Here is a 27756-nt window from a genome sequence, read left to right on the forward strand (position 1 = left end):
GCAAATGCTCCCATCTCTATACACAGTTAAGGAGGTGTGGTGGTGGTTTCCCTTTTTTAAAAAAAATGTATTTGTCTTACTTGTTTTTTGCTGATGTTCACGCCTCTGATCCTCATGAGGTAAGCTAAATCGTTTTGAAATATATGATTAGAAAAGTCAAAGAATTGGTTTAAAATCCTGTTTCCCCCATGGAGAGGCAGTAGATACAGTGAAGGAAAAAAAAAAAAAAAGAATCCTGGGTTAGAAATCAGGAGACGTGTCTTCTAGCTCTAATTCTGCCACTATCTTGGACAAGTTATTGACTTCTCTGGACCTGTACAATGAAGATGCTGAGTTTTAATCTGTGTTTCTCAAACTCGAGGACCCGTGGACACCTAAGAATGTTTCCACAGGACTCTCAAGGGCTCATGGACCTGAGATTGAGAAACGTGAAGAATTAAATATGGTCACTTTAAGTGATATTTGGCTCCACTGCAGCTGTGAATACAGACACACATACAGCTACTGATTGCATGGCAGTACTTGATTATGAAGTGGCCATCTAGATGATCTAGAATATGCTGCTTTTTTTAAAAAAAAAGATTATTATGAAAACATAAAATAGAAAATTTATTTATTTATTTATTTTGAGATTGAGTCTTGCTCTATCACCCAGGCTGGAATGCAGTGGCATGATTTCGGCTCAATGCAACCTCTGCCTCCTGGGTTCAAGTGATTCTTGTGCCTCAGTCTCCCGAGTAGCTGGGATTACAGGCACCCGCCACCACGCCCAGCTAATTTTTGTATTTTTAGTAGAGACAGGGTTTCACTATGTTGTCCAGGCTGGTCTCGAACTCCTGACCTCAAGTGATCTGCCCACCTCGGCCTCTCAAAGTGCTGGGATTACAGGCGTGAGCCACCGTGCCTGTTTTTTGTTTTTTGTTTTTGTTTTTTTTAAATATTTTTCTTTTTAAACATTTAAAAAAATAATAATTATTTATTACATCCCTTCTCACCATTCCTAAGAAATTTTCTTGATGAGACTTTGTGGCTTCCTGATACTAGATTAGCAGACCAGTTTGAGAAACACTACACTCAAGATGATGTCTCAGGCCTTTTCAGCTCTGACAGTCTCTGATTCTGTGAATCTGCCTCTATCTGCCTTCTCCTCAGTCCCTCAGCAGATTTACTGCTCTACTGGAGAGGGTGGGATTTCCATTCACTGTCACCCAGTGGGGTAGGATTCTCTCTGCTCTCTGTTCCAGTTCCTGGGATTATTGGAGCATAAAGAGTTTCTGCTTTATGTGAAATTCCATCTACTGTAATATACTTGCATGAAAGTACAGCCTGGCTTTTGTATCTGCTTTTCAAGATGAGAGTAGTCACCACTCAGCTCAGGTTTTTTGGGAATTATATACATTTACATGAAATTTAAAGTGATAAAAGCATATCTTGCCACTTAGACCTTATATACTGTCCTACCTTAAGGAATTTATCGTCACAGAGAATAATTGCTACCTGTAGCGAATATTAGGCAGGTTATTAGTCTACATATGATCAGATAAGGAAAGAGAGTCCCAGAAGGGAACCAAATGGTAAATGAATCAGAGAGGAGAGTGGAAGGGTGGTTCAGCAGCAGCTGCTGGGTCCAGCAGTCACTGGCATCTAGGCATGGTGCCAGCTAGAATTGGGGAAAGGAGCCATGTCAAGGCATAGGGATGGGGCATTGGCCAACTCAGGTACTTCCCTCCTAGTTCCACCTGTCCTTCATAAGCTGCGAAAGATTGTATTTCTTTTTCCTTGTTCCATTTGGGATGTGCTAAAGGAGGAGTCAGCTTCTGCCTTCATTCTCTCTCCCTGGTTGGGAGGTTTTAGATTCAGAGCTGTCCAAGACAACCCAGCATTTCCATGTACCCTGCAGTCAAGATGATACACCCACCAATTTTTGTCTGCTCTAGATTTAGAGCCAAAGTAATTGTGAAAGTTAAATTTATATCCGTGTGGCTCCTTTGGCATTGCTTTCTCTATTCTTTTTCCTGCCTGTTATTTGTATGGGGTATCATCAGGGTCACAGTGGAAGATTGGGTAAATACTCCAAAACTGACATCAGAGGACATATGGAGATAAACTTGTGTCAAAGATTTGGCCTATCTAGCTGTTGAGGAGCTCTGCTCACAAGCCCCCACACATTTTAACAGGACCCATTAAGATTTGTGGACTACGTTGCTTCTTGGCCTTTTGGCTACAATCAAGTATGATATTCGTGCCAGGTACAGTGGCTCATGTCTGTAATCCCAGCACTTTGGGAGGCTGAGGTGGGTGGATCACAAGGTCAGGAGATCGAGACCATCCTGGTTAACACGGTGAAACCCCATCTCTACTAAAAATAAAAAAAATTAGCTGGGCATGGTGGCGGGTGCCTGTAGTCCCAGCTACTCGGGAGGCTGAGGCAGGAGAATGGCATGAACCCGGGAGGCGGAGCTTACAGTGAGCCGAGATCGTGCCACTGCACTCCAGCCTGGGCGACAGAGCAAGACTCCGTCTCAAAAAAAAAAAAAATGTGTAATATTCGCATACTTAGGAAAGAACTGCACCAAGCTGGCTTTTGGATGGCCTTGCTCTGCTCAAGTTTGCAGTAACCCACATTTCTTTCTTTATAGCTCAAGGACATGGTGCCAAAGGAGACAATGTCTATGAATTTCACCTGGAGTTCTTAGACCTTGTGAAGCCAGAGGTATGTTCTTTCCTTTCTCACTTCCCTTCCCATTTTAGGAAATGAATACCAGTAGTTTAGTGAAATGGGGAGCAGGGTTTGTGGAGGGAAGAAGATAAAAACCAAAGGGGAATAATAGAGTTCTTTTATTTGGAACAGAGCCCAGGTTTTAGCTGCAGAGGAATGGGAAAGTCAGAGACCCCAAGTTGAGTCAGGGCCCTGCCATTTATTAGCGGTGTGATCTTGAACAAGTCTCTTCACTTCTTCGAGTTCCGGTGTTCTCATGTGTTAAATGAAGGTCTGGACTAAGTGATCTCCAGGGTTCCTTCCAGCTCTGATATTCTCTGGTTTTAGTGATGGCAGAGGAATATGGCACCCATTGAGAACAGAGTTACATAGAGTGGTTGAAGCCCCCACCAGGGGTTACTTTCATGTGACTTTGCCACAGGTGCAGGTGAGAAAAATAGAAATCAGAAAGGGCGAAGGCAGCTGGCCTTCAGAAAGAATGCTGCAGATATCATCAAAACTTCCCTTCCCTTAGAGCCTGAGGAAGCTTCTCTCACAAGCAGGGAGAGAATCTAATAGATGGGGTATTTTGGCTTCTGGAATTACACTTAGCTCTGGTGGCTTGAGCTTCTTGATTTCCGTGCGCAGGTGCTCAGTTGTTTGGAGAAAGCATGAATAATAACCAGTGGTACAGTGGGCAGAGAACCTGTCATGGAGCTTCCTTTGGAGAAAAGGGACAGGACATGTAGACAAACAATGAGCTGGAATGGCCTGTAAGAATTTGAGTTTAGTTGGGAAGACTCCCCAAATTGACCCCTGTGAAAAAATCTGTAACTGATCCAATACAGTTCTGATCTTGATGCAGGTGTTTCTAAAACCGGGGTCTGCTGAGCCAGGACAGTCATTTTCATGGGAGGAAAATTTATAAGCTGAGGGTAATTGAATGCAGTACCCTTGAGAGGGTGATTGGACATAGTACCTTGCATGATGTGGCTGTGGCAGGAGGTTCATGCTAGTTCCCTCCAGCCTAACCAGGAACTATTTGCCTTTCTTATCCTGATATCCTCCTGTGTCATTCACTGGGGGAATCAGAGAAGGACATTATGTCCTTACCAGTTCTCCATGCCAGCCCTTGGTCTAGATCAACCTTTTTGGCACCAGGGACCAATTTTGTGGAAGGCACTTTTTCCACAGATGGTGGGATGGGGATGGTTTCAGGGTGATTCAAATGCATTACATTTGTTGTGCACTTTATTTCTGTTATTATTACATTGTAATATATAATGAATACAACTCATCATAATGTAGAATCAGTGAGAGCCCTGAGCTTGTTTTCTTGCAACTACACAGTCCCATCTGGGGGTGATGGGAGACAGTGACAGATCATCAGGCATTATAGTCTCATAAAGAGTGAGCAACCTAGATTCCTTGCATGCACAATTCACAATAGAGTTCACGCTCCTATGTGAATCTTGTGCCAGTGCTGATCTGACAGGAGGCAGGGCTTAGGCAGTAATGCAAGTGATGGGGAGCGAGTCTAAATATAGGTGAAGTTTCACTCACTTGCCCACCACTCAGCTCCTCCTGTGTGGCCCGATTCCCAACAGGCCATGGACCAGTATCAGTCCGTGGCCCAGGAGTTGGAGACCCTTGGTCTAGATGTTCCCTTTGCATCAGGACTTGCAGGACCAGAGAAAGAAGGAGAATAAATATATCCTGCAGCTTCTATGTACGGTGCCCCTGGCATGGTGCTGCTTCAGGGAACGGAAGAGGGCATTCTCACATTTTCACTTTCTCTCCTAGCCTGTTTACAAACTGACGCAGAGGCAGGTAAACATTACAGTACAGAAGAAAGTGAGTCAGTGGTGGGAGAGACTCACGAAGCAGGAAAAGCGACCACTGTTTTTGGCTCCTGACTTTGATCGTTGGCTGGATGAATCTGATGCGGAAATGGAGCTCAGAGCTAAGGTTAGTAAGGATCCTAGGGTCTAGCCATTGAGGACAAATCATGGGGAACCCACATTATTCAGGCCACTTCAGATACCTCTCAGGGTCTGAAAGAATAGCTACAAAGTTACAAATTCATTTAAAGACCTGGTGACGTGATTTTCAAGAAGTATTGGCTATGTATTTTGTAGACTGTCCTTCAGTTGAAATCTGTCTGATGTTTCTCTTACAACTAGACTAAGGTGTTAGATATTGAGGAGAAGACCACTGAAGTAAAGTGCAATTCTTATCACATCATATCAAGAGTACATACAGCCGGGCACGGTGGCTCACGCCTGTAATCCCAGCACTTTGGGAGGCCAAGGTGCGCGGATCACGAGGTCAGAAGATTGAGACCATCCTGGCTAGCACAGTGAAACCCTGTCTCTACTAAAAATACAAAAAATTAGCCGGGCGTGCTGGCGCATGCCTGTAGTCGCAGCTGCTCAGGAGGCTGAGGCAGGAGAATGGTGTGAACTCGGGAGGCGGAGCTTGCCGTGAGCCGAGATCACGCCACTGCACTCCAGCCTGGGCAACAGAGCGAGAGTCTCAAAAAAAAAAAAAAGTACATACTGTCAACATGACACATCACTGTTGATATTAACCATGGGTTAGCCGGCTTGAGGTGACGCTTATCAGGTTTCTCCACTATAAGGTTATTTTCCTCTTGCCACTCCTTGGAAGGAAGTCACTATGTGTAGCCTACATTTAAGGAGCAGGGAGTTATGCTTCCTGTCCTTTAGATGGAGGGAGTATCTACATAATTTATTTGGAATTCTTCTGCATAGGAGAATAATTACGCATGTCTATTGTCTCCCATTTATTTATTCAATCATTTATTTATATCATGTGAGTACATGGGTATTTATTTTATACTTTGAGTTATAATCTAATATTATTTATTTTGTTGCTCAAATTCTTCCAGCTTTGGCACTAACTGGCCTTTGGTTATGTCCTCATCCTGCCCATCCTGCCCATCTTTCATTTGGCTTTTGTATCTTTTTGAGAAAGCGCCATCATTATGGGACTGGTTTTTTTTTTTTTTTTTTTTGAGCACTTCCTTACTTTCTGGCACTATAAGCTGCTCCAGGCTTATCTTGCATGTATGTTTCCTGCTCCAGCCCTGGAACAGCCATTTCTTCAAGGAGCTCTGTTCTTATTGTGGAATAGCATTGGAAACCAAGATCTGGGTGCCGGGTATGCTCATTGCTACCAGGTTGCCATTGCTTTTAAGTTCTCTTCACTGACAGAACAAGAAAATATATGTTTGGATACTAACCCATGCATACACATACACCTGTAAATATTTCTGTATGGATCCATCTGTATCTCTGTTAAGCTAAACGTGAGTTCATAGTGATGTTGGAAACATGATCTTAGCTTCTGGAAAAATTATACTAAAATTCTAGAAGTCTTGAAAAATAAAATAGCAGTCTACCTCCTGCCTTAAACTTCTGTTTTATTTCTCTGACTGCGACAGATCTTCTGGATGTCCTTTCCAGCTTTAAGATTCCAAGGTCACTTGTCAGTTTGGAAGCCAGCTCATTGGGTTAATTTTGTGAACAATGGATGGGCACCTGTGATGCTAATGCTGCTTAGTAAGCAGGAGTCAGGCGTTTGGCCCTATGACCTAGAATATTTTTCCCAATGATGCACTGACTCCAACTGGAGGAGTTGGCTTTGAGGGAGTCAGATTACTCAGCCAGCATATGGACTTTTGCAAGCATCTGGGAATTCTAACTTGTGTTCTTGGAAAACTTTTGTCTAAATTCTAGGAAGAAGAGCGCCTAAATAAACTCCGACTGGAAAGCGAAGGCTCTCCTGAAAGTAAGTTGTGCTGCTGCAACGGTAGTTACCAGTTAACTTGTGCTAGTGTTGCAAGTATGGATAATTGTGATGTGGCAGGAGAGCTAATGATTTCATCCCGGTGAGCTGTGTGGGTGAGTTTATGAAAAAGCTTTTAGGTCCAGTGCTTAAGGTCTGCACCACCCACGTCAGAATCCTTACCTTTAATGTGTCCTTTGTGTTTTGGTTGTTATTTCATGAGTACACCAAGGCTAGTGTAGCAGAATGAAAGAACTCCTGGACTGGCCTCATGGCAGATGGCAACCAAATCCTGCAGAGACTTGTGGAAATGATTGCATGGATCCAAGGCTACATTCCTTCAGCCTGGTGTTTTTCTCCCAGCTGAAATCTCAAAGGCTGTACGATACATAAGTGTGGTTGTCAGCCTGAAAGATGGAGAGTATTCTGTGTAGTCCTGCTATTCATTAACCTTTAACAAATCAATTTCTGTTTCCGTCTAACCACTTTAAGCAGGAAGCTCTGTAAGTGTATTATCTTCTGGGTGATGTAGTTAGATTAAATTCAGCAGCTATCTGTTAAAGTCATGCTGTGTGGCAAGCATTGTGCTGGGCCCTTGACCAAGAGCCAGAGGGATCCATCGTAGCGCCTATACTCAAAAGGGCTTACATTCTTAGTGGGAGAACTGCAGGTCTATGTAAAACTACCTCTGAAAAGCAGAATGAAATAAGTCCTTCTTACTTGTTCTAAGTTGAAATTTTTCAAATTTTAGTGGTACTTATCTAGCATGCCATAAATAAGGGAGGGGAACGTTTTGGAGCAGTAGTTTTCAAACTGTGTTCCATGGTGCCCCAGGGGTTCCCAGAGATGCTTTGGAGGAGTAGATCACACAAACAGGTCTACCTCAGTCAGAGCAGCTCTCTTTTGAGTGTTATGTGTCGGCATTCCGAATAAGGTTTCTTTTGAGAAGGAATTTTAAAAAATATTTGAATAGCGACTACCTTAGGGGAATATTCTTTTAGGAAAGCCGAGGAGGGGAGAGGATCAGTGGAGGCAGAGAATAACAACATAAAAAAGCCACTTTGAGATTTAAATTAATGTTTTGGTGTCTTAAAGGGATAAACTTCAAAAATAGATAAAAATTCTAATATATGGATTTTTTGGGTGTTAGGTAAAGCTTTAACTGTTTTACCTAAATTCATAAAGTTTTCTGAACAAGGAAGTTCTTTATGGTGGGGAAGTGTAATAGATTTTTGTAGTTTTGAAGAAATAACTTTTAATTAGCTAAATGTTGCTAGAAGTCTGACATTTTTTGGAGTCTTAGGATAAGGCTGTGTTTTTTTTTGAGATGGGGTCTTGCTATGCTGTCCAGGCTGATCTTAAGATCCTGGGCTCAAGTGATCCTTCTACCTCAGCCTCCCAAGTAGCTGGGATTACAGGCATATGCCACTGTGCCTGGCTTAGGCTGCTTTTGATTGACCACATTATTAAATGTGATTATTTGAGGACCAACCAGATGTCTTTGCAGAATATCTGTAGCCTAGGAATAAATATGTAGCAGCAAAATCTGAACACCATAGATCTTCTCTTAAGAACTGTCCTTTTCTTTACCCTACTCCTTTGACTCAACAATGACTCTGTCAAAGCCTCTTGTTTCTTCCTTTACTCTGTAATTGGCTGTATCTTCATGAATCTTAGGCTGCAGATAAAATTAATGTCCCTTATTTTCCTGCATGTTGGTTTGAAATTGTCCTGCTTTGGTTATGTCCTCAGTCTGCCCATCTTTCAAAGCCCAGATCAGGCCAAGTATGATGGCTCATGCCTCTAATCCCAGCACTTTGGGAGACTGAGGCGGGAGGATCTTTTAGGCCAGGAGTTTGAGATCAGCCTGGGCAACGTAGCAAGACTGTGTTTCTACAAAACATAATGGAATATAAAATTAGCAAGGTGTGGTGGCACAGACCTGTAGAACTAACTACTTGGAAGGTGAGGTGGGAGGATGGGTTGACTCCAGGAGGTCAGGGCTGCAGAGAGCTATGGTCCCACCACTGCATTCTAACCTGGGAACAGAGTGAGACCCTATCTCAAAAAAAAAAAAAAAAAAAAAAGCCCAGATTAGATACCAGCTTTATCCATGTAGACTAGCTTGATGTCTACTTCTCCAGCCTAATGTCGTTTTTTTACCTTGAAAGTTTCACAAGACATTACTTGTTACTCCCCACCTGGTATTAGTTTTTAGATTGTAAGCTCTGAGGGCAGCCTTGAACTACCTTTGTATCCCAGTAGTTCTTCTCACAGTACCTTGCACATTGTAGGTATTCAGTTAATGCTTGGTTGAGTGAATATATAACCAAATATCAGGATTTTTTTTTCATTTACTGTATCTGTCTCTTTGAGCTAGTTTGACCTCAGTGACCTTAAAAAAATTCCAGAAAAGAAGAAACTATGGATTATATTAAGATGACTGGAGGGCCAGGCACGGTGGCTCATGCCTGTAATCCCAGCACTTTGGGAGGCCAAGGTGGGCAGATCACCTGAGGTTAGGAGTTTAAGACCACCCTGGCCAACATGATGAAACCCTGTGTCTGCTAAAATACAAAAATTAGCTGGACGTGGTGGCGGATGCCTGTAATCTCAGCTACTCGGGAGGCTGAGGCAGGAGAATTGCTTGAACCTGGGAGGTGGAGCGTGCAGTGAGCCGAGATTGTGCCACTGCACTCCAGCCTGGGTGACAGAGCAAGACTCTGTCTCAAAAAAAAAAGAAAAAAAAAATTGAGCCGGAGCTGAGGAAATCTTTATTTCCTTTTTGTAATGCCTCTTCAGATGGCCACTCATTTTTTTGCCAGGTGTTATGGAAAAAATACAACACTACAACACTCAACTGCTTTTTCCTATTTTCTTACTCAACAACAATCAACACAGAAGACTTCTGTGACCAAGTGGGTGGGTTTTTTCCCCCACACACCAAGCAAGCAATGAGTTCTGCAGCAGACACCAGCTGGGTGCCCTCCGATTCAATTCTGACACTGTTTACCTAGAGATAGCATCAGATTCCCACAGATGGAGGGCTCAGTCCCCAAGACACACCCCTGCCCCCAGCCTGTCCCGAGTCTGGGCCTCCAGAACTTGTGACCAATAGGCTGTAAATTATGGTTTCCACAACCCGCTCCTGTGGTTTGATTGATTTGCTAGCGTGGCTCCACAGAACTCAGGGAAACACATTTGTTCGTTTATTGTAAGGGATATTATGAAGGATACAGATGAAGAGATTAGGAGGAAGTATGGAGGAAGTGGTGCGGAGCTTCCATGCCCTCCCCAGGTGTGCCACCCTCCAGGAACCTCCATGTGTTCAGCTGTCTGGAAGCTGACTAAACCCTGTCCCCTTGGGCCTTTTATGGAGACTTCATCGGATAGGCATGACTGAAGCGTGTTGAACTGTGTTGAAATGTGATTGGACAAAAAGGGTCTGACCTAAACCCAGCAAGGCCTGTCTGTTCAGATTCTTCTCAGCCTCTCTGTACAGTGTTCCCTCCTCCAGAGTATGAGGCAAGACCCTCTCTGGAATGAGGGTCTTAGGACCCACAATCAGATTAGAGTCGTGCCTTGGGCAGCTGAAAGGAAGGCAGGGAAGGTCATAGAGTGAGATTCTGTTTTCTGAGGCCTAAAGTGTCCCAACATTATAACAAAAAACTGTAACAAGGGCTGTGGGAGTTATAAGCCAGAAACCGTTTCCGAAAACCTATATATACATATACACATATCATAATATCACACCAGGGGTAATATTTTTTTCTTGGGTTTGTTATGTCTGTATACCTATTCTTCAAGGCTGGGAAAGGAAGTCCTGCTGAAAATACATGCTGGAGAGCAATGTTCCTTGTATGTTTCTCTGTGGGAGTAGGAGCCCAGGCTGGTGAGGACCTGGACCAGGTATTTGTGTGGGAGCTTAGGAGCATTCAGGAAGGAAAAAGGGATGAAGTCATCCAGATATGCCTCATACACCTGTCTCCTGCTGGGACTATTGCTTTTAATAGCTTACTGCTTTGCTTTGCTTTACAGCTCTTACAAACTTAAGGAAAGGATACCTGTTTATGTATAATCTTGTGCAATTCTTGGGATTCTCCTGGATCTTTGTCAACCTGACTGTGCGATTCTGTATCTTGGGAAAAGGCAAGTAAGACATTTTTGGATTAATTTTCCCTTTCTCAGTTGTTTGGCCCAGTAGTCACCAAAGAGAGCACTCTCTGCCTTTGATGTTAATAATAACCCCTGCATTTGTGCAGCACCCTCTACTTTTCGTTGTGCTTTCATAGCTCTTATTTCCCATGGCCTTGTGAAATAAGCTGACTGGTATTCTTTCCATTTAACAGGTAATAAAATATAGGCCTAGAGATGGTCAAAAATAGTTCACATCCATAGCTAGCCAGAGCCACATCTTGGGTTAGAATCCTTTTGTAAAAATGTTCACTAACAACTAAATAAATTGATGTGATACTTCCAGTGCCAAAGTTATGCAAGGCCAAAAGGGTTCTCACCCTTTTGGAGCCTAAATACGTTCTAAGATGAACTATTCTAAAACAGAATAAAAAGAGCATCATAAAGATATTAGTTCTTCTTAAATTAATTTATGTGTTTAGCAGGATTCTGGCTTTGACCAGTGGCATTCCATTGGTAAATGCCAATGGGAAATTTTTGAGAATTTGATCTAAAGTATTCTGAAACTTTATTTGATGAATAAATAGGTAATAAAATTTAGGAGAAGAAAGAGTAATGGGAGAGGATTTTTCTACCTGATAATGAAAGTATGGACCAGGTGTAGCAGCTCATACCTGTAATCCCAGCACTTTAACAGGCTGAAGTGGAAGGATCTCTTGCGCCCAGGAGGTTGAAGCTGCAGTAAGCCGTGATCATGACACTGTACTCTAGACTGGGTGATGGAGCAAGACCTTGACTCTTAAAAAAATTTAGAAAGGTGGCTGTGCGTGGTGGCTCACGCCTGTAATCCCAGTGCTTTGGGAGGTCGAGGTGGGCAGATCACGAGGTCAAGAGATCGAGACCATCCTGGTCAACATGGTGAAACCCCCGTCTCTACTAAAATTACAAAAATTAGCTGGGCGTGGCGGTGCCTGCCTGTAGTCCCAGCTACTCGGGAGGCTGAGGCAGGAGAATCACTTGAACCCAGGAGGCAGGGGTTGCAGTGAGCCAAGATCGTGCCACTGCACTGCAGCCTGGTGACAGAGTAAGACTCCATCTCAAAAAAAAAAAAGAGAAAGGCATATAAGGTGTACGTGTTAACTTTCTGGTAACTGGTAGAGCTTACTATTCATGACCCCATTGGCCTGCACCCTTCCTGCTTAGTTAAGTAAGAAACTCGAATCTGACTGGATGTTTGTTATTCCTTTCTTACAGTTATTTTCACGAAAGGAGTAATCTAGTTTGAGAAATAGTTCTGTTGGAATTTACCAACTGATTCACCCTTAATGTATATTTTTGCCTATAGAGTCCTTTTATGACACATTCCGTACTGTGGCTGACATGATGTATTTCTGCCAGATGCTGGCAGTTGTGGAAACTATCAATGCAGCAATTGGAGTCACTACGTCACCGGTGCTGCCTTCTCTGATCCAGGTATTGAATAGTAAAGCTGAAGGGTGGGTAATGGAAGGTCCCATTATTTGTCTAGTGGGTATGTGTATTAGTCCATTTTCATGCTGCTCATAAAGACATACCTGAGACTGGGCAGTTTACAAAAGAAAGAGGTTTAATTGGACTTACAGTTCCATGTGGCTGGGAAGGTCTCACGATCATGGTGGAGGGCGAAAGGCACTTCTTACGTGGTCGCGGCGAGAGAGAATGAGGAAGAAGCAAAAGCAGAAACTCCTGATAAACCCATCAGATCTCGTGAGACTTATTCACTATCCCGAGAATAGCATGGGAAAGACCGGCCGCACTGATTCATTTACCTCCCCCTAGGTCCCTGCCACAACACGTGGGAATCCTGGGAGATACAATTAAAGTTGAGATTTGAATGGGGACACAGCCAAACCATATCATTCTAGCTGTGGCCCCTCCAAATCTCGTACCCTCACATTTCAAAACCAATCATGCCTTCTCAGCAGTCCCCCAAAGTCTTATTTCAGCATTAACCCCAAAGTCCACAGTCCAAAGTCTCATCTGAGACAAGGCAAGTCCCTTCTGCCTTTGAGCCTGTAAAATCAAAGCACACTAGTTACTTCCTAGATACAAGGGGAGTACTGGCATTGGGTAAATACAGCCGTTCCAAATGGGAGAAATTGGCCAAAATAAAGGGGTTACAGTGCCCATGCAAGTCTGAAATCCAGTGGGGCAGTCAAACTTTAAAGCTCCAAAATGATCTCCTTTGACTCCAGGTCTCACATCCAGGTCACGCTGATGCAAAAGGTGGGTTCCTATAGTCTTAGGCAGCTCCACTCCTGTGACTTTGCAGGGAGCAGCCTCCCTCCCGGCTGCTTTCACCGGCTGGCATTGAGTGTCTGCGGCTTTTCCAGGTGCATGGTGCAAGCTGTTAGTGGATCTACCACTTTGGGGTCTGGAGGATGGCGGCCCTCTTCTCACAGCTCCACTAGGCAGTGCCCCAGTAGGGACTCTGTGTGGGGGCTCCAACCCCATGTTTCCCTTCCTCACTGCCCTAGCAGAGGTTCTCCATGAGGGCCCCATCCCTGCAGCAAACTTTTGCCTGGGCATCCAGGCATTTCCATACATCTTCTGAAATCTAGGCGGAGGTTTCCAAACCTCAATTCTTGACTTCTCTGCACCCACAGGCTCACCACCACGTGGAAGCTGCCAAGGCTTGGGGCTTGCACCCTCTGAAGCCACAGCCTGAGCTGTACATTGGCCCCTCTCAGCCAAGGCTGGAGCAGCTGGGACACAGGGCACCAAATCCCTAGGTTGCACACAGCACAGGGACCCTGGGCCTCCGCGCCTGTGCTGGGAGGGACTGCCGTGAAGGCCTCTGACATGGTCTGGTTACATTTTCCCCATGGTCTTGGGGATTACATAGGGGATTACATTAGGCTCCTTGCTACTTATGCAAATTTCTGCAGCCAGCTTGAGGTTCTCCTCAAAAAATGGGTTTTTCTTTTCTACCGAATCATCAGGCTGCAAATTTTCCAAACTTTTATGCTGTTTCTCTTTTAAAACGGAATGCTTTTAACAGCACCCAAGTCACCTCTTGAATGCTTTTCTGCTTAGAAATGTCTCCTGCCAGATACCCTAAATCATCTCTCTCAAGTTCAGAGTTCTACAGATCTCTAGGGCAGGGGCAAAATGCTGCCAGTCTCTTTGCTAAAATATAACAAGAGTCACCTTTGCTCCAGTTCACCTTTGCTTCCAAGAGGTTCTTCATCTCCATCTGAGACTACCTCAGCCTGGACTTTATTGTTCATATCACTATCAGCATTTTTGTCGAAGCCATTCAACAAATCTCTACGAGGTTCCAAACTTACGTACATTTTCCTATCTTCTTCTGAGCCCTCCAAACTGTTCCAACCTCTGTCTGTTACCCAGTTCCAAGGTCACTTCCACATTTTCGGGTATCTTTTCTGCAACATCCAACTTTACTGGTACCAATTTACTGTATTAGTCTGTTTTCCCACTGCTGATAAAGACATACCTGAAACCAGGCTGCTTACAAAAGAAAGAGGTTTAATTGGATTTACAGTTCCATGTGGTTGGGGAAGGTCTCACAATTGTGATGCAGGGCGAAAGGCACTTCTTACATGGTGGTGGCAAGAGAGAATGAGGAAGAAACAAAAGCGGAAACCCCTGATAAGCCCACCAGATCTTGTGAGACTTATTTACTAACATGGGAATAGCACGGGAAGACTGGCCCCCATGATTCAGTTACCTCCCCCTGGGTCCCTTCCACAACATGTGGGAATTCTAGGAGATACAATTCAAGCTGACATTTGAATGGGGACACAGCCAAACCATATCTGTATGTTACATTTTGCTAAGAAGTCTCAATTAGTAAAAACACCTATTTGTACAGGAATAGCATTATTTTACCTGAACAAGAAAGAACATTTAAAACCCCAGGGATATTTACCAAAGTAGACTTTTACTATTTCAGGTCTTTTTCATTTTTTATAATATCCTTATGAAATCACAAAGTTATAAAGAGCTTTAAGTCTAGGGAAATTTGACTCTTAGGCAGGAGCTGAAAAACCTACCTTCAGTCTCCTTAGTTAGAAATGTACGTGGTCTCCTCCCACCTTGTGTAGATGAAGGCAGTACTTCTTAAAAACTTGTATTAATGAAAAGTACAATAATCAAACTTTAAAATTTACAGCCAGGCATGGTGGCTCATTTCCTGTAATCCCCATACTTTGGGAAGCTGAGGCAGGAGGATTGCTTGAGGCCAGCAGTTTGAGACCACCCTTGGCAGCATAGCAAGACCCCATTTCTAAAAAAATAAAAATTTGCTAGGCATGGTGATGTGCACCTATATTCCCACTACTTGGGAGGCTGAGACAGAAGGATTCCTTGAGTGCAGGAGTTCGATGTTGCAGTGAGCTGGGATTGTGCCACTGCCCTCCAACCTGGGCAGCAGAGCGAGACCCCTGTCTCTAAAAAAAATAAAAAATAAAAATTTAATGGATAGTTTGTGTTGTAGATTAGACATAGCTGAAGAGAAAATTAGTGAACTGTTTGAGATACAGGAAGGAATAGAGAGCACAAAAATTAAATATACAGATGTAATTTTCTTGAATTATAAGACTCAATATTATAATATTGTTAGTTCTCATATTTCCCTGTAGATTCAATACATTTCCAATCACAATCTAAAAAATTTTGGAATGTGAGGAGAAAATTCTGAAGCTTTTTGAAAAAACAGAGGGCCATCCAGGATAGTAGCATCATTTTCGATAACTAAAATGTGCAAGCAACCCAAGTGTTCATCTACAGATGAATGGATAAGAATGACTGTTACATACATACAATGGGATGTTATGTAGCCTTAAAAATGAAAGAAATTCTCTCATATGCTACAATGTGGATGAACCTTAAGGAAACTATGCTAAGTGAAATAAGCCAGTCACAGAAAGTCAAATACTAGATGATTCTGCTTACATGGGGTACTTAAAATAGTCAAAATCATAGAGACAGAAAGTAGAATGGTGTTTGCCAGGGGCTGGCTGAATGGGGAGTTATTGTTTAATGGGTCATAGTTTCTTTTTTTTTTTTTTTTTTTGAGAGTCTTGCCCTGTCGCCCAAGCTGGAGTGCAGTGGCACAATCTAGGCTCACTGCAGCAGCCTCTGCCTCCTGGGTTCACGCAATTCTCCTACCTCAGCCTCCCGAGTAGCTAGGATTACAGGTGCCCGTCACCACGCCCAGCTAATTTTTGTAGTTTTAGTAGAGATGGGGTTTCCCATGTTGGCCAGGCTGGTCTCGAACTCCTGACCCCAGGTGATCTACCCGCCTCGGCCTTCCAAAGTGCTGGGATTACAGACGTGAGCCACCGTGCCTGGCAATGGGTCATAGTTTCTATTTTACAAGATGAAAAGAGTTGTGGAGATGGATGGTGATTATGGTTGCACAACATAATGAATGTATTTGATACCACTCAACTAAACACTTAAAAAATGATTAAGATGGTAAAGTTTATGTTATGTGTATTTTTTTTTTTTTCAGATGGTGTTTCACTCTGTCACCCAGGCTGGAGTGCAGTGGTGTGACCTTGGCTCACTGCAACCTCTGCCTCCCACGTTCAAGCGATTCTCCTACCTCAGCCTCCCGAGTAGCTGGGACTATAGGCATCTGCCACCACGCCTGGCTAATTTTTGTATTTTTAGTAGAGATGGGGTTTCACCATGTTGTCCAGGCTGGTCTCGAACTCCTGACCTCAAGTGATCTGCCTGCCTCGGCCTCCCAAAGTGCTGGGATTACAGGCATGAGCCACCGCACCCGGCCGTTATGTGTATTTTACCACAATTTTTAAAATGGGGAAAAAAAAAGCAAAGGGTCGAGAATATTCTTTAAAGACGAGCTCAAATTGGGGACTTACCCTATAAGAAATCAAGACAGTATAAAGATTTAGTAGCTAATACCACGTTGTATGGTACAAAGATAGTCACACAGACCATGGGAACAGAATAAAACCCAGAAACAGACAACCCAGATATCTATGAAGAATAGAATGTCTATCATATATTGGAATGTCTTGCCACGTGAAAATGAGTGGACTATAGCCACATGCATCAACATAGATGAGTCTTGGCCGGGCGCGGTGGATCATGCCTGTAATCCCAGCACTTTGGGAGGCCGAGGCGGGTGGATCACGAGGTCAGGAGCTTGAGACCATCCTGGCTAACATGGTGAAACCCCGTCTCTACTAAAAAATAGAAAAAATTAGCTGAGCGTGGTGGCGGGCACCTGTAGTCCCAGCTACTCGGGAGGCTGAGGCAGGAGAATGGCATGAACCCGGGAGGCGGAGCTTGCAGTGAGCCAAGATCGTGCCACTGCACTCCAGCCTGGATGACAGAGCGAGACTCTGTCTCAAAAAAAAAAAAAAAAGACCAAAAAACATAGATGAGTCTCTGGCCCGTAACCCTGAGTAAGAAGAAGTCACAGAATGATACATATAGAATGATTTCAAAAAGTTTTAAAACAGGCAAAATGAAACAATATACTGTTCAGGAATACATACACAAGCAGTAATCCATAAAGAAAAGCCATGGGCCAGGCACAGTGGCTCATGCCTATAATCCCAGCACTCTGGGAGGCTGATACAAGAGGATCACTTGAGCCCAAGAGTTTGAGCAAGCCTGGCCAACACAGTGAGACCCCGTCTCTACAGAAAAATAAAATTAGCCAGTGTGGTAGTACACACACCTGTGATCCCAGCTACTTGAGAGGCTGAAGTGGGAGAATTGCTTGAGCCCAGAAGTTCAAGGCTGCAGTGAGCCATGATTGCACCACTGCACTCCAGCCTGGGTGACGGAGCGAGACCCCATCTCGATAAAAAAGAAAAGCCATGGAATTATTAACACATGATAGTAGTTACTTATAGGGGTCCCACGTTTGTAGTGCTCTATTTCTTAACTTGGGTTATATAAACTCAAATGTTTATTTGGCAGTATTCTTTAGACTGCGTTTGAACATGTGTCTGTATTTTAAAGAAATGATTTATGATATAGTTACACACACAAAATACTGTACCTGTCTAGTCACAAAGACTGGTTTGGGCACTTTACTTGTTCCAGAACTGGAGCAGGATTAAACTGGTCGAGCTCAATCTTTTCTATTTGCCTTGCATTTAGTGGGGTTAGATTTCAGATAACACATTTCTATAACTTTACATATATTTTATTAACTTTTTTCTCTCTTTTGGGTCTTTCTAATAGCTTCTTGGAAGAAATTTTATTTTGTTTATCATCTTTGGCACCATGGAAGAAATGCAGAACAAAGCTGTGGTTTTCTTTGTGTTTTATTTGTGGAGTGCAGTTGAAATTTTCAGGTGGGTAGAAATGCCAGGATGGTGTTTGAATGCTTCTCCCTGTTTGCAGCAGCTCTGTTCTTGAGGGAGTTGTTATCTTAGCCAGAGTCTCATTTGGTTTGGGACTAAGATTACATATGTGGAGAATTCTGGTTGCACCTATGTGCTCTGCAAAGTTGAGACATATTTTTTTAAAGCCGTCATTGGATCATAATACCAGACTGGATACTAGGGAGCAGAAGAGGAGAACCAGAGAAAGGGAAGACTCATCTTACCATGACTTCAGGATCTTGCAGTCTTGGAAAGAGAGGACCCATCCACATGGAAAAATTCTTGAAAGGGCTGAAGAAACATGAGGTTGAAGGAGCAATCCAGGTTGGATAGAACTAATTTAAGACTAAATTTCTACAAGGGATGATAGAAATGAATCTTATACCACAAGATTATTGAAGTTTGAAATGGCCTCTAACTCAATTTTCCCGTTCTCGGTTGTTAGTAGAATAAATATCTTTTAAGAAATGGATCTAGTTAAAATAGATGTGTTCTTCTTTACCAGACCATACACACTCCATATGTCTTCCCTTTCAGTCAGCTGGAGCAAGGATTTTGCAAATGAACTCCTCAGCTCCAGGTTTGGTGGTATTTTGACAAAGTTGCTAGTTGAGAGAGAGAACAGGCCATAGCAGCCTTAAATTGTGTCTTAACCATGGTCTGTGTCCCGTGGCACCCAGTGTACCCTCTAATAGCCTTAATACAAAGGTAAAACGATTATAGGTCCTATGTTTTTCAAATCAGACAGGTAATGTGCTGATGTAACAAGGTTTGAGGGAAGCACATCTCACACAGGAGAGTGAAAATCCAGTTATCACACTTAGGAGCTATAAAAGGATCAGATTGTGGGTCCTTAATGCAATGTTTACTGTTTGAGAAGGAACATTTATCTTCTCAAGGGATGTCTTTTAAAATAGCGTATGTCTGATTCTAGATTAGAGGTCTTCTGTATACTTTAATTTTGGTAACAACTCACTTATCCAGAAATAAAGTATCTAATATCCTTACCCACCGGGAATGTATATCAGCACTAGGAATAAAGCCAGAAAACATCTGAGTATACAGTCCGTATACCGAATAAAGAGGGTTCCTTTGAGACCTAAACTTAGTCTGCCATTAAAGAGCGTTCAGATCCTTTGAAAATTTAGGGTGCAGTGTGACAGGAGTTTATGGGTTGATAGCCAGCGTTATAATTCTGTTCTGAAGAAGCCATGTGTGGCTGAGAAATATAATTCTTCTATTTAAGTGATATTCTAAGGTTGCATTCAGAACCTGAAGTGGCTTTTCACATTGGAATCATTATTTTCAATAGGTACTCTTTCTACATGCTGACGTGCATTGACATGGATTGGAAGGTGCTCACATGGCTTCGTTACACTCTGTGGATTCCCTTATATCCACTGGGATGTTTGGCGGAAGGTACTCTCAGGGACTCTTAGCTTTCATAGCTTAGCTCCAGGGGGTACCCAGAGGCTGAGAGACCAGTCCTTTCTTCCCCGGCCTTAGTCCGATAAATGGAAATGTTGGATTTTTCAGGGATTTCTTTCCATGGGCTTCCTTCCATGATACTCCTGGTACCCAGACTGTTCGAGAAAAGTAGCTCATTTTGTAACATTGGAAAGCCAGGTGGTTATGTCCTGCATGCTTCCCATTTGTATGATGCTTTTAGTATTCCAAAGGGGGTTCTTACTGATGACTTTATTTTATTCTGACAAACATCTCATACATAAGTCAGCTAGGGATTTTCCTCTCCATTTTATAGAATAGAAGAAGCCCACTACCATGACTTCCTCATCTGTCTCTCTGTTGACAGGTTGGAGGCTGATCTCTTAGAAAACTAGGGGAAAAAAAGGAGAGGCATGAGCTTTCTGTACAAAGGGAGGAGAAAGCCTTTCCAGCACACCCAGAACTGAAACTTTAGAGTACTAGGTCTGGAAGTTCCTGTCATTAAATGTGACTGTTTCATTTGCTTCTAACAAGTTCTTGTTTCTGTTTTCAGCTGTCTCAGTGATTCAGTCCATTCCAATATTCAATGAGACCGGACGATTCAGTTTCACATTGCCATATCCAGTGAAAATCAAAGTTAGATTTTCCTTTTTTCTTCAGATTTATCTTATAATGATATTTTTAGGTAAGTATTGATTCTTTAATACAGACTTTTTCTTGTCACTTCTTAGACAGTAGAATTAAATCATTCAGAAATGTAAAAGTCCATATGAGAATTCTTTTGGGACAGAATTAGAGAATGATTACTTTGCAAAAACAGACCCACTAGGGGAATATGCTATGGTAAGGAAATATTTCTTTTCTAAATCTCCAGCGGTTAAATTATGTTCTTTAAGTGCTCTTGGCGATTGGGAATATACCATAAGATATTTCTTGTTTAAAACAATGTAAGGGGACAGGCATGGTGGCTCACGCTTGTAATCCCAGCACTTTGGGAGGCTGAGGTGGGCAGATCACAAGGTCAGGAGTTCGAGACCAGCCCGATCAACGTGGTGAAACCCCGTCTCTACTAAAAATACAAAAATTAGTTGGGTGTGGTGGCGGATGCCTGTAATCTCAGCTACTCAGGAGGCTGAGGCAGGAGAATCGCTTGAACCCGGGAGGCAGAGGTTGCAGTGAGCTGAGATTGCAGCATTGCACTCCACCCTGGGCGACAGAGCGGGACTTTGTCTCAAAAAATATATATATATAAATAAATAAAAATAAAAAAAAAAGTAAGGAGCCTTTTAAGATAGACTAAGAAGCTCCCACTTTTACTAATTTCAGTAGCACATTCCTCATCCAGAGTTTATAGAGGTGATAAGACAACCAGCAGCAAGGAAGGAAGAAGGGAATAAAGGCCTCTGAGCAGCCAAGGGTTGTCATAAAGCCTTCCACCTCACAATAGGAAAGTCCCCTGCTCCTCATGGAAAACCTGCTGACCTATTAATTTATGTTTATATAAAATCATAAATTCCTGCCTTTATAAACTAACAGAAGGGAAAAAGAAAGAAACCTAAATTATTACAAATATGACAAATTTAAAAGGCTTCCTAACTGTAAGGATTTTTTGTTGTTGTTGTTGTTAAATTCTTATTAGAGGCCAGGTATGGTGGTTCATGCCTGTAATCCCAGCACTTTGGGAGGCTGAGGTGGGTAGATCACTTGAGGACAGAAGTTCGAGACCAACCTGGCCAACGTGGCAAAACCCCGTCTCTACTAAGAATACAAAAATTGGCTGGGCTTGGTGGCGCATGCCTGTAATTCCGGCTACTTGGGAGGCTGAGACAGGAGAATCGCTTGAACCCAGGAGGCAGAGGTTACAATGAACCGAGATTGTGCCACTGCACTCCAGCCTGTGTGACAGAGCAAGACTCTGTCTCAAAAAAAAAAAAAAAATTTATTAGTAATCAGTATTTGGTAATTTCTAAATGCAACTATACATGATTCTACCCATATTATCTATACTCTATACATAGATGTGAAAATACATACATTCTTATATGTAGGTTAAATACAATTTGAGAAAAATAATTTTTTCCTTTTAAGAGCAGACTAATACGTATTGATTTTAATATGACAACTAAGAACATAAAAACAGAATGAAAGGAATTTTGTCATTAAATATATTTGAGAGGAGAAAACACTGATTATCATACATAGAACTTTACATGTTTAAGGATAAGACAAGCTCCTAACTATAAGGACTCTTTAAAGTTCTGATACATTTTAGTGGTAATTTATATATTTCTCCTTGCTTTATTTCACAAAAGACTTAAGGTGGCCCTAAATAAATATAACTGTCCAGTCTCCTAGCCACAGAAGGATGCAACAATAGTATATTAGTTCTCTATGCTGTGTAACAAATGACCCCAAAACTTAGCAGCTGAAAACAATAATAGTTATTATCTCACATAGTTTCTGAAGGTTAGGAAGCAGCCTGGCTGGGTGGTGCTGGCTCAGGGTCTCATGAGGTTTCAGTTAGGCTGTCAGCTGGGGCTGCAGTTTCTGTAGACTTGACTGGGGCTGGAGGATCTGCTCCAAGCTCACTCTTGTGGCTGTTGACGGGAAGCTTCAGTTTCTTGCCATAGCCCGTCTCCATATGGCTACTCATGGCATGGCTTCCCCCAGAGCAATTGGTTAGAGAGAGAGAGCCAGAAGCCACAGTGCCTAATCTCAAAAGTGACAAATCATCACACAGACCAACCCAGTATAACATGGGAAGGGACTACACAAAGGTATGAAATAACAGGAGATAGAGGTTGTTGGGATCATTGTCACGGCTTGCTACCCCAGACAGTGAGAGGAAGACCACGCAAGGTAAGCCCAGGAAGCCAGAAAGCCCAGTGGTCTTGGTCATTTAGTGTTGGGAGAGGAGAGACTTATACCATAGTATTAGGAGCCCCTTAGTGTGCCAGTGCATGGCAGATGTACAGTTAAATAGTATACATTGTAGGCCCACATCATTTGCAAAAGGTTAAAATTTCTTTCTTTTTTTCTGTTTCAGCAAAGGGTATAATCCATTTCAGAAATACTGCCAACCAAAAATATTAAAATGTTTTGCCCTTGAAGAGAGGAACCCTCAGTTCAGAAAATGTACTCATTAAAGACAGCTTTTTACCTTTATTACTGTATAAATTCAGTATAACTAGGCCCCATGAAATGGGCATAAGATAAAGAGGAATAAATATTGGAAAGACATTTAAAATATTTTAGTGAACAGGGTAGAGGGGTAGAAATATTTTAAAGTGCATTGCCTTAGTATCTTTTTTTGTGTTGTTTATATTGTTGTACACTCTAATTTGCAAGATTTTATGTTCATATCTACTTTGCTTATAGTGAATATGTAGTTGCTCTTTTCTTATTCTTTAGAATGAAATAAATCCTAATTTCACATTTATAATTTTGAAGCAGTGTAAACAGCCAGTTAACATTTGTATATAGGTCAAAGGACTTTTTAGTTTTTTTTTTTTTTTTTGAGACAGTCTTGCTCTGTCACCCAGGCTGGAGTGCAGTGGCACAATCTTGGCTCACTGCAACCACCACCTCCTGGGTTGAAGCAATTCTCTTGCCTCAGCCTCTGGAGTAGCTGGGATTACAGGCACCTGCCACCATGCCTGGCTGATTTTTGTATTTTTAGTAGAGATGGGGTGTCACAATGTTGGCCAGGCTGGTCTCAAACTCCTGACCTCAGGTGATCCACCCACCTTGGCTTCCCGAAGTGCTGAGATTACGGTCGTGAGCCACCATGCCTGGCCATGTTCTTGAGTAGCCTTGAATTAAAAATTAGGTTGTTTCTGCACTTTAGATTTGTGCATTTCATTGTAAATTTTACTGTAAAAGAAAGAAAGAATATTGAACTATACCTACCTGACGAATTAGGGGGGTGAGGTGTATTGATATCTGCAACTTAACACTGAAGTGCATAAAAAATGAGATGGCTGGAGGGACAGATGAATAGGGATGTGATACAGCCAATATAGTAAAAAGCAGTAAATCTAGGTGTTCACTGTACAGTGATTTAATCTTTTGCGTGTTTGAAAATTTTATAAGGGAAAAAAATGTTTTAAACTCACTGGGAGGCTGGGTGTGGTGGTTTATGCCTGTAATCCCAGTACTTTGGGAGGCCAAGCTGGGCAGATCATTTGAGGTCAGGAGTTTGAGACTAGCCTGACCAACATGGTGAAACCCCACCTCTACTAAAAATACAAAAAATTAGCCAGGCATGGTGGTGGACGCCTGTAATCCCAGCTACTCAGGAGGCTGAGGCAGGAGGATTGCTTGAACCCAGGAGGCGGAGGTTGCAGTGAACTGAGATTGTGCCACTGCACTCCAGCCTGGGCGACAGAATGAGACCCTGTCGCAATAAATAAATAAATAAATAAACCCACTGGGGAAAAATTGCTTTGTGTCTATTGTATTGTTAATTTGTTAAATTGTACTCCTTCCTGAGCCGCTGCAATAAGCTTTTTGCTGTGGGATATGACGACAGCTAGATACTGTCCCTGCCACAAGAGCTTCTGGTTATAAATAGACAAAGACTCTAATTTCTAATTGACCTCTTTTCTTTTTCAGGTTTATACATAAATTTTCGTCACCTTTATAAACAGCGCAGACGGCGCTATGGACAAAAAAAGAAAAAGATCCACTAAAAAGAAAGATTTAGATGGCTTCTTGCCAGTTTGAGCCTAATCTGATTCTTACAGTTTTACCTTCTTGAACCAATGTAAAAGTTTTTTTAATGTTAAATGATTAAATTCTCAGTGAGGCTATCTTCCTTTTCCCCAGTAACATTCCTGAATTTACTGTTATCTTATTGTAGTACTTGCATGACATGGATTCCTGATATCTGATGAGAGGTTCATTCTTGTGTATTCAGTTAATGACACCAAAAGGCTCAGCCCACCCCAACCCTATCTCATGTTCAGTCTGTCTAATACATGCCAGAGATTTTTTTTTCAAAAAGTGCTTTATCCCTACAATGTACTGACAGTTCTCAGTTGAGATTTGTTCTTTTCAGCTATTGCTTGTGAAAAAAAGCAAGACTATGTCACTCTATAGAAGGCTGTTAAAGTGACTCAGGCAGGAATTAATTATTCTGTACCTAAGGGGTTACTTGTTTAATGGGATGGCATTGACTTTTTGAAAATCAAGTGGACTGAGTCATTGATAAAACATTTCTAAGAGTGGGGCTAGAGAACATATTTTACATCTGACATCCTTTGGCCTAACAACATCTATTATAGTGCTCAGCAGTGTGGGCATTGAAGAGGCACGGAATGCTTTGAAAGAAACTAATCAGAATCTTGGAACATCATGATCATGCCATTCTTAAGTAAATCAACTATTTTCAACACTGAAGAAAAATGAAACATTATTTAGAAAACAATGAGATTACAAGTTCCAAACTCAGCCAGGAATGTGGCTCACACCTGTAATCCCAGCACTTTGGGACACCTAGGTGGGAGCATCGCTTGAAGCCAGGAGTTCAAGACCAGCTTGGGCAACGTAGTGAGACCCCTATCTCTACAAAAAATAAAAAAATTAGCTGAGTGTGGTGGCACACACCTGTTGTCCCAGCTACTCAAGAAGCTGAGATGGGAGGATCCTGAGCTCAGGAGGTCAAGGCTGCAGTGAGCCGAGATTGTGCCACTGCACTGCAGCCGGGGTGACAGTGCAAGACCCTGTCTCAAACCAAACCAAACCACACACACACAAACACACATACACACACACACACACGAGGTCCAAATGGTAGCAGGGATCCAAAGGGAACACAGTATGTAGATCAAACTGGCAGTAACAGTGTACAGCCTTTGACAAACTAGAAACATTAGAGTAGGCCAAACACACCTCCAAACTGTCAGGCTGTGCACAAACATAAAAAATGGCAGCCTTCCATCTCCTGCACTGGCTGAGTCCATTTACTTGTGTACTTGTTCTAGTGAGTGGTGGGACTGTACATTTTTGAATAGACCTCAAAAATACTTCATTCTGCTGCTGTTCAGTTGGCTTTTTAAACCTGTCTGCAGTAGGACACTGAAAACAGCAAGAACTTCGGGGTGAACACCTGCTGATCCTTTAACAAGGATTTCTGGCAGGAAACTCACAAAAAGGGGAACTGAAAATTTAGACATACAGTTGGCCATTGTAAAAAACATCAGTTTCCTCTCATACATTCCAAGTAAACCAAGTAAAATAAGTGTTGGAGTATCACTTGCATAAAAGAATTTAAGGAGTGATAGCTCTTTCTGTTCTGCCATTCCCAACATTCCTGGGGGAAAGGAGACTCAATAAGTTAATACTATTTCACTGAGCCCAAGATGGAAACTTGGTTTGACCTAAAACATCTGATTAATATAGGCTAGCTGATTTCTTAAAAATTCATTGAAGGATATTTTGCATGTCTGTAACACCTGTCAATACTTGTTTGTATTGATTTCTGATATTCTTGCAGCTGACTACGTGTAATTGGGCAGATCAGCTTTGCAGTAGATTATGCTGCATCCTCGTGGCAAAATTCTGTATTCTTAGTGATTGTTACAAACCCCTTTACTGCTGTCTGAGAAAGTGAAAGATTGTGTATTTCTATTAAAACATTTACAATCAAAATTCTAATGACTGTGCTTAAAGATAATTTAGTCTAATGGTTCTCTGTTAGTGATAAAGACCTTTGTTCAGGCAAAATATTATGTAGCAGTTCAGCATGTTAAACCAAAAACAGTTGCTCTGGTCGAAGCCTGAGCGTTACATGGAAGGTGGTGCAAATGAAAAACACTGATGATGCAGACAAAGCCTTGAGAAGTTGCCCAAAGTCATAAAGCTAGCTGATAAATTGGAACCATAATTAACTTTGGAATCAGTGTTCCGTCAGGATTATCTAGCCAGAACCTTGCTTAGGCAATGAGGCCTAATCAGTGTCAGAAATAAGGAAACCTCATGATTTATGAATCTATGCCACTTAGAAAGTTGAAATTATATTAAAGTGATAAGACAGACCAAAAGCAAAGGACCTTAGTTTCATAGTGAAACCATTTTCTAGAAAATCAAATATTTTATTTTCATTAAAAAAAAAACCTTGAAGAAACTGGAATCATTTTACACATTAATGGTTGCTCTTTAAAAGTTAGAATCTCAAGAGATACCAAAAGCACTTAAGAGTTACCACCACATTTTGCCCAAGTTCTAAGGAAAGTTCTGAAACTTAGTGGTGGTGTGTTTGTACTCAGCAAGCTCCAGACAGTCTGAGTTGCTCATTCCATGAACAGAAGCTTGAAAATGCCCTTACAGTTGAGATATAAACGAGGGAAGAGGCGAAGCTTTCAGGAAGCCAGAGAGCCCTTGCCGGTCAGGTTTCCTGAGGAAGGCAGGGGTGCTCTATGCTCATCAGTCATTCAAGCTTCTCAGGAAATGTGCCCATCATGGGAACAGCAGCTATCTTCCAAGCTTAAAAATTATGAATCCCAGGAAGTTAAAGCCCAACCAGCCAACCACCTTCACATCCTTCTCATACTAGTAGAGTCATTCAAAACAGCAAGTGGTGCTTCTGAGGCAGCCTCAGGAAGGTCTTTGGGTGGCTATTCGAGAAGTGAACATACTGGAAAGGTTTTTACCTAAATCATTTTCAGTTGAAAAAAGAAGGAAAGCTCCAAAAGTCAGTTTCAAATTCTTTCAGTGCTGCTCCCAGAGAAGTCTGTGTGCAAAGGTGTGATGTTCTGGTCATAAGCAGCATACTCAGAGGTGCCGGTACTGGCCAGCTTGAGCTGCTGGGCAGCATGGGTCAGCTGGAATGCAGCATCAGGGTGGGCTGTCTCAGGCAGCAGTGTGCATTCCCTTTCCAGCATGTCAGCCACCCCTTTCAGCAGGTCCAGGAAACCAAAGGCTAGAGCGGCCTTTCGCAAACGGTTCAGCTCCTGAAACAAGACAGAAAATCACCAATGCTCCTGAAACGTGTTCCTAACACATACTTTCTAAGTGCTCAGCTTAGAATAAGTTCTCCTTGATTGAACTTTAGGGAGCAATTTTATATGAGAACAAATGTTTATTTAGGGATGCCAGTAACAAGAATGTGATGGTTTTACTGGGAAGTGGTTCCTCTGCAGGTGACCAGAAGCAGGCTAAGGAAGACAGTGAGCTGAATGAAACAACGTCATCATCACAGTTAATGAGCATTTATGCCACATGTGGTAGTCAGCACTTTGCATCCATCATTTCGTTACTCCTAACTTTTAAGGAGGAGTACTTTTCCCCTGTTAT

General features: G+C 42.3%; 2 protein-coding genes and 1 non-coding gene across 13 annotated transcripts in view; 1 reads left to right on the forward strand and 2 right to left on the reverse strand.

Moving 5' to 3' along the window:
- Positions 1–26112, forward strand: part of HACD3 (3-hydroxyacyl-CoA dehydratase 3) — a 47445-nt gene extending 21333 nt beyond the window's left edge. For both annotated transcript variants that reach the window (XM_031002378.3, XM_055362642.2), the window contains exons 3-11: positions 2640–2713; positions 4502–4666; positions 6460–6511; positions 10547–10657; positions 11988–12115; positions 17873–17985; positions 19328–19434; positions 20015–20146; positions 24076–26112. In XM_031002378.3, coding sequence (XP_030858238.3) covers positions 2640–2713; positions 4502–4666; positions 6460–6511; positions 10547–10657; positions 11988–12115; positions 17873–17985; positions 19328–19434; positions 20015–20146; positions 24076–24152 — 959 coding nt within the window. In that variant the 3' untranslated portion in view covers positions 24153–26112. The remainder of the gene's footprint in view (positions 1–2639; positions 2714–4501; positions 4667–6459; positions 6512–10546; positions 10658–11987; positions 12116–17872; positions 17986–19327; positions 19435–20014; positions 20147–24075) is intronic.
- On the reverse strand, positions 18754–18854 carry LOC115930968 (small nucleolar RNA U13). Its single transcript, XR_004067548.1, has one exon. It is a non-coding gene; the product is annotated as a small nucleolar RNA U13 (small nucleolar RNA).
- A 422-nt stretch (positions 26113–26534) lies between the features above and the next one.
- The window catches only part of INTS14 (integrator complex subunit 14), a 32038-nt gene continuing 30816 nt past the window's right edge, over positions 26535–27756 (reverse strand). For all 10 annotated transcript variants that reach the window (XM_063698629.1, XM_019010666.4, XM_055362640.2 and 7 more), the window contains one exon: positions 26535–27413. In XM_063698629.1, coding sequence (XP_063554699.1) covers positions 27162–27413 — 252 coding nt within the window. In that variant the 3' untranslated portion in view covers positions 26535–27161. The remainder of the gene's footprint in view (positions 27414–27756) is intronic.

This window comes from Gorilla gorilla, chromosome 16 (genome assembly GCF_029281585.2).
Source record: "Gorilla gorilla gorilla isolate KB3781 chromosome 16, NHGRI_mGorGor1-v2.1_pri, whole genome shotgun sequence".
Classification (NCBI taxonomy): Eukaryota; Metazoa; Chordata; class Mammalia; order Primates; family Hominidae; genus Gorilla; species Gorilla gorilla.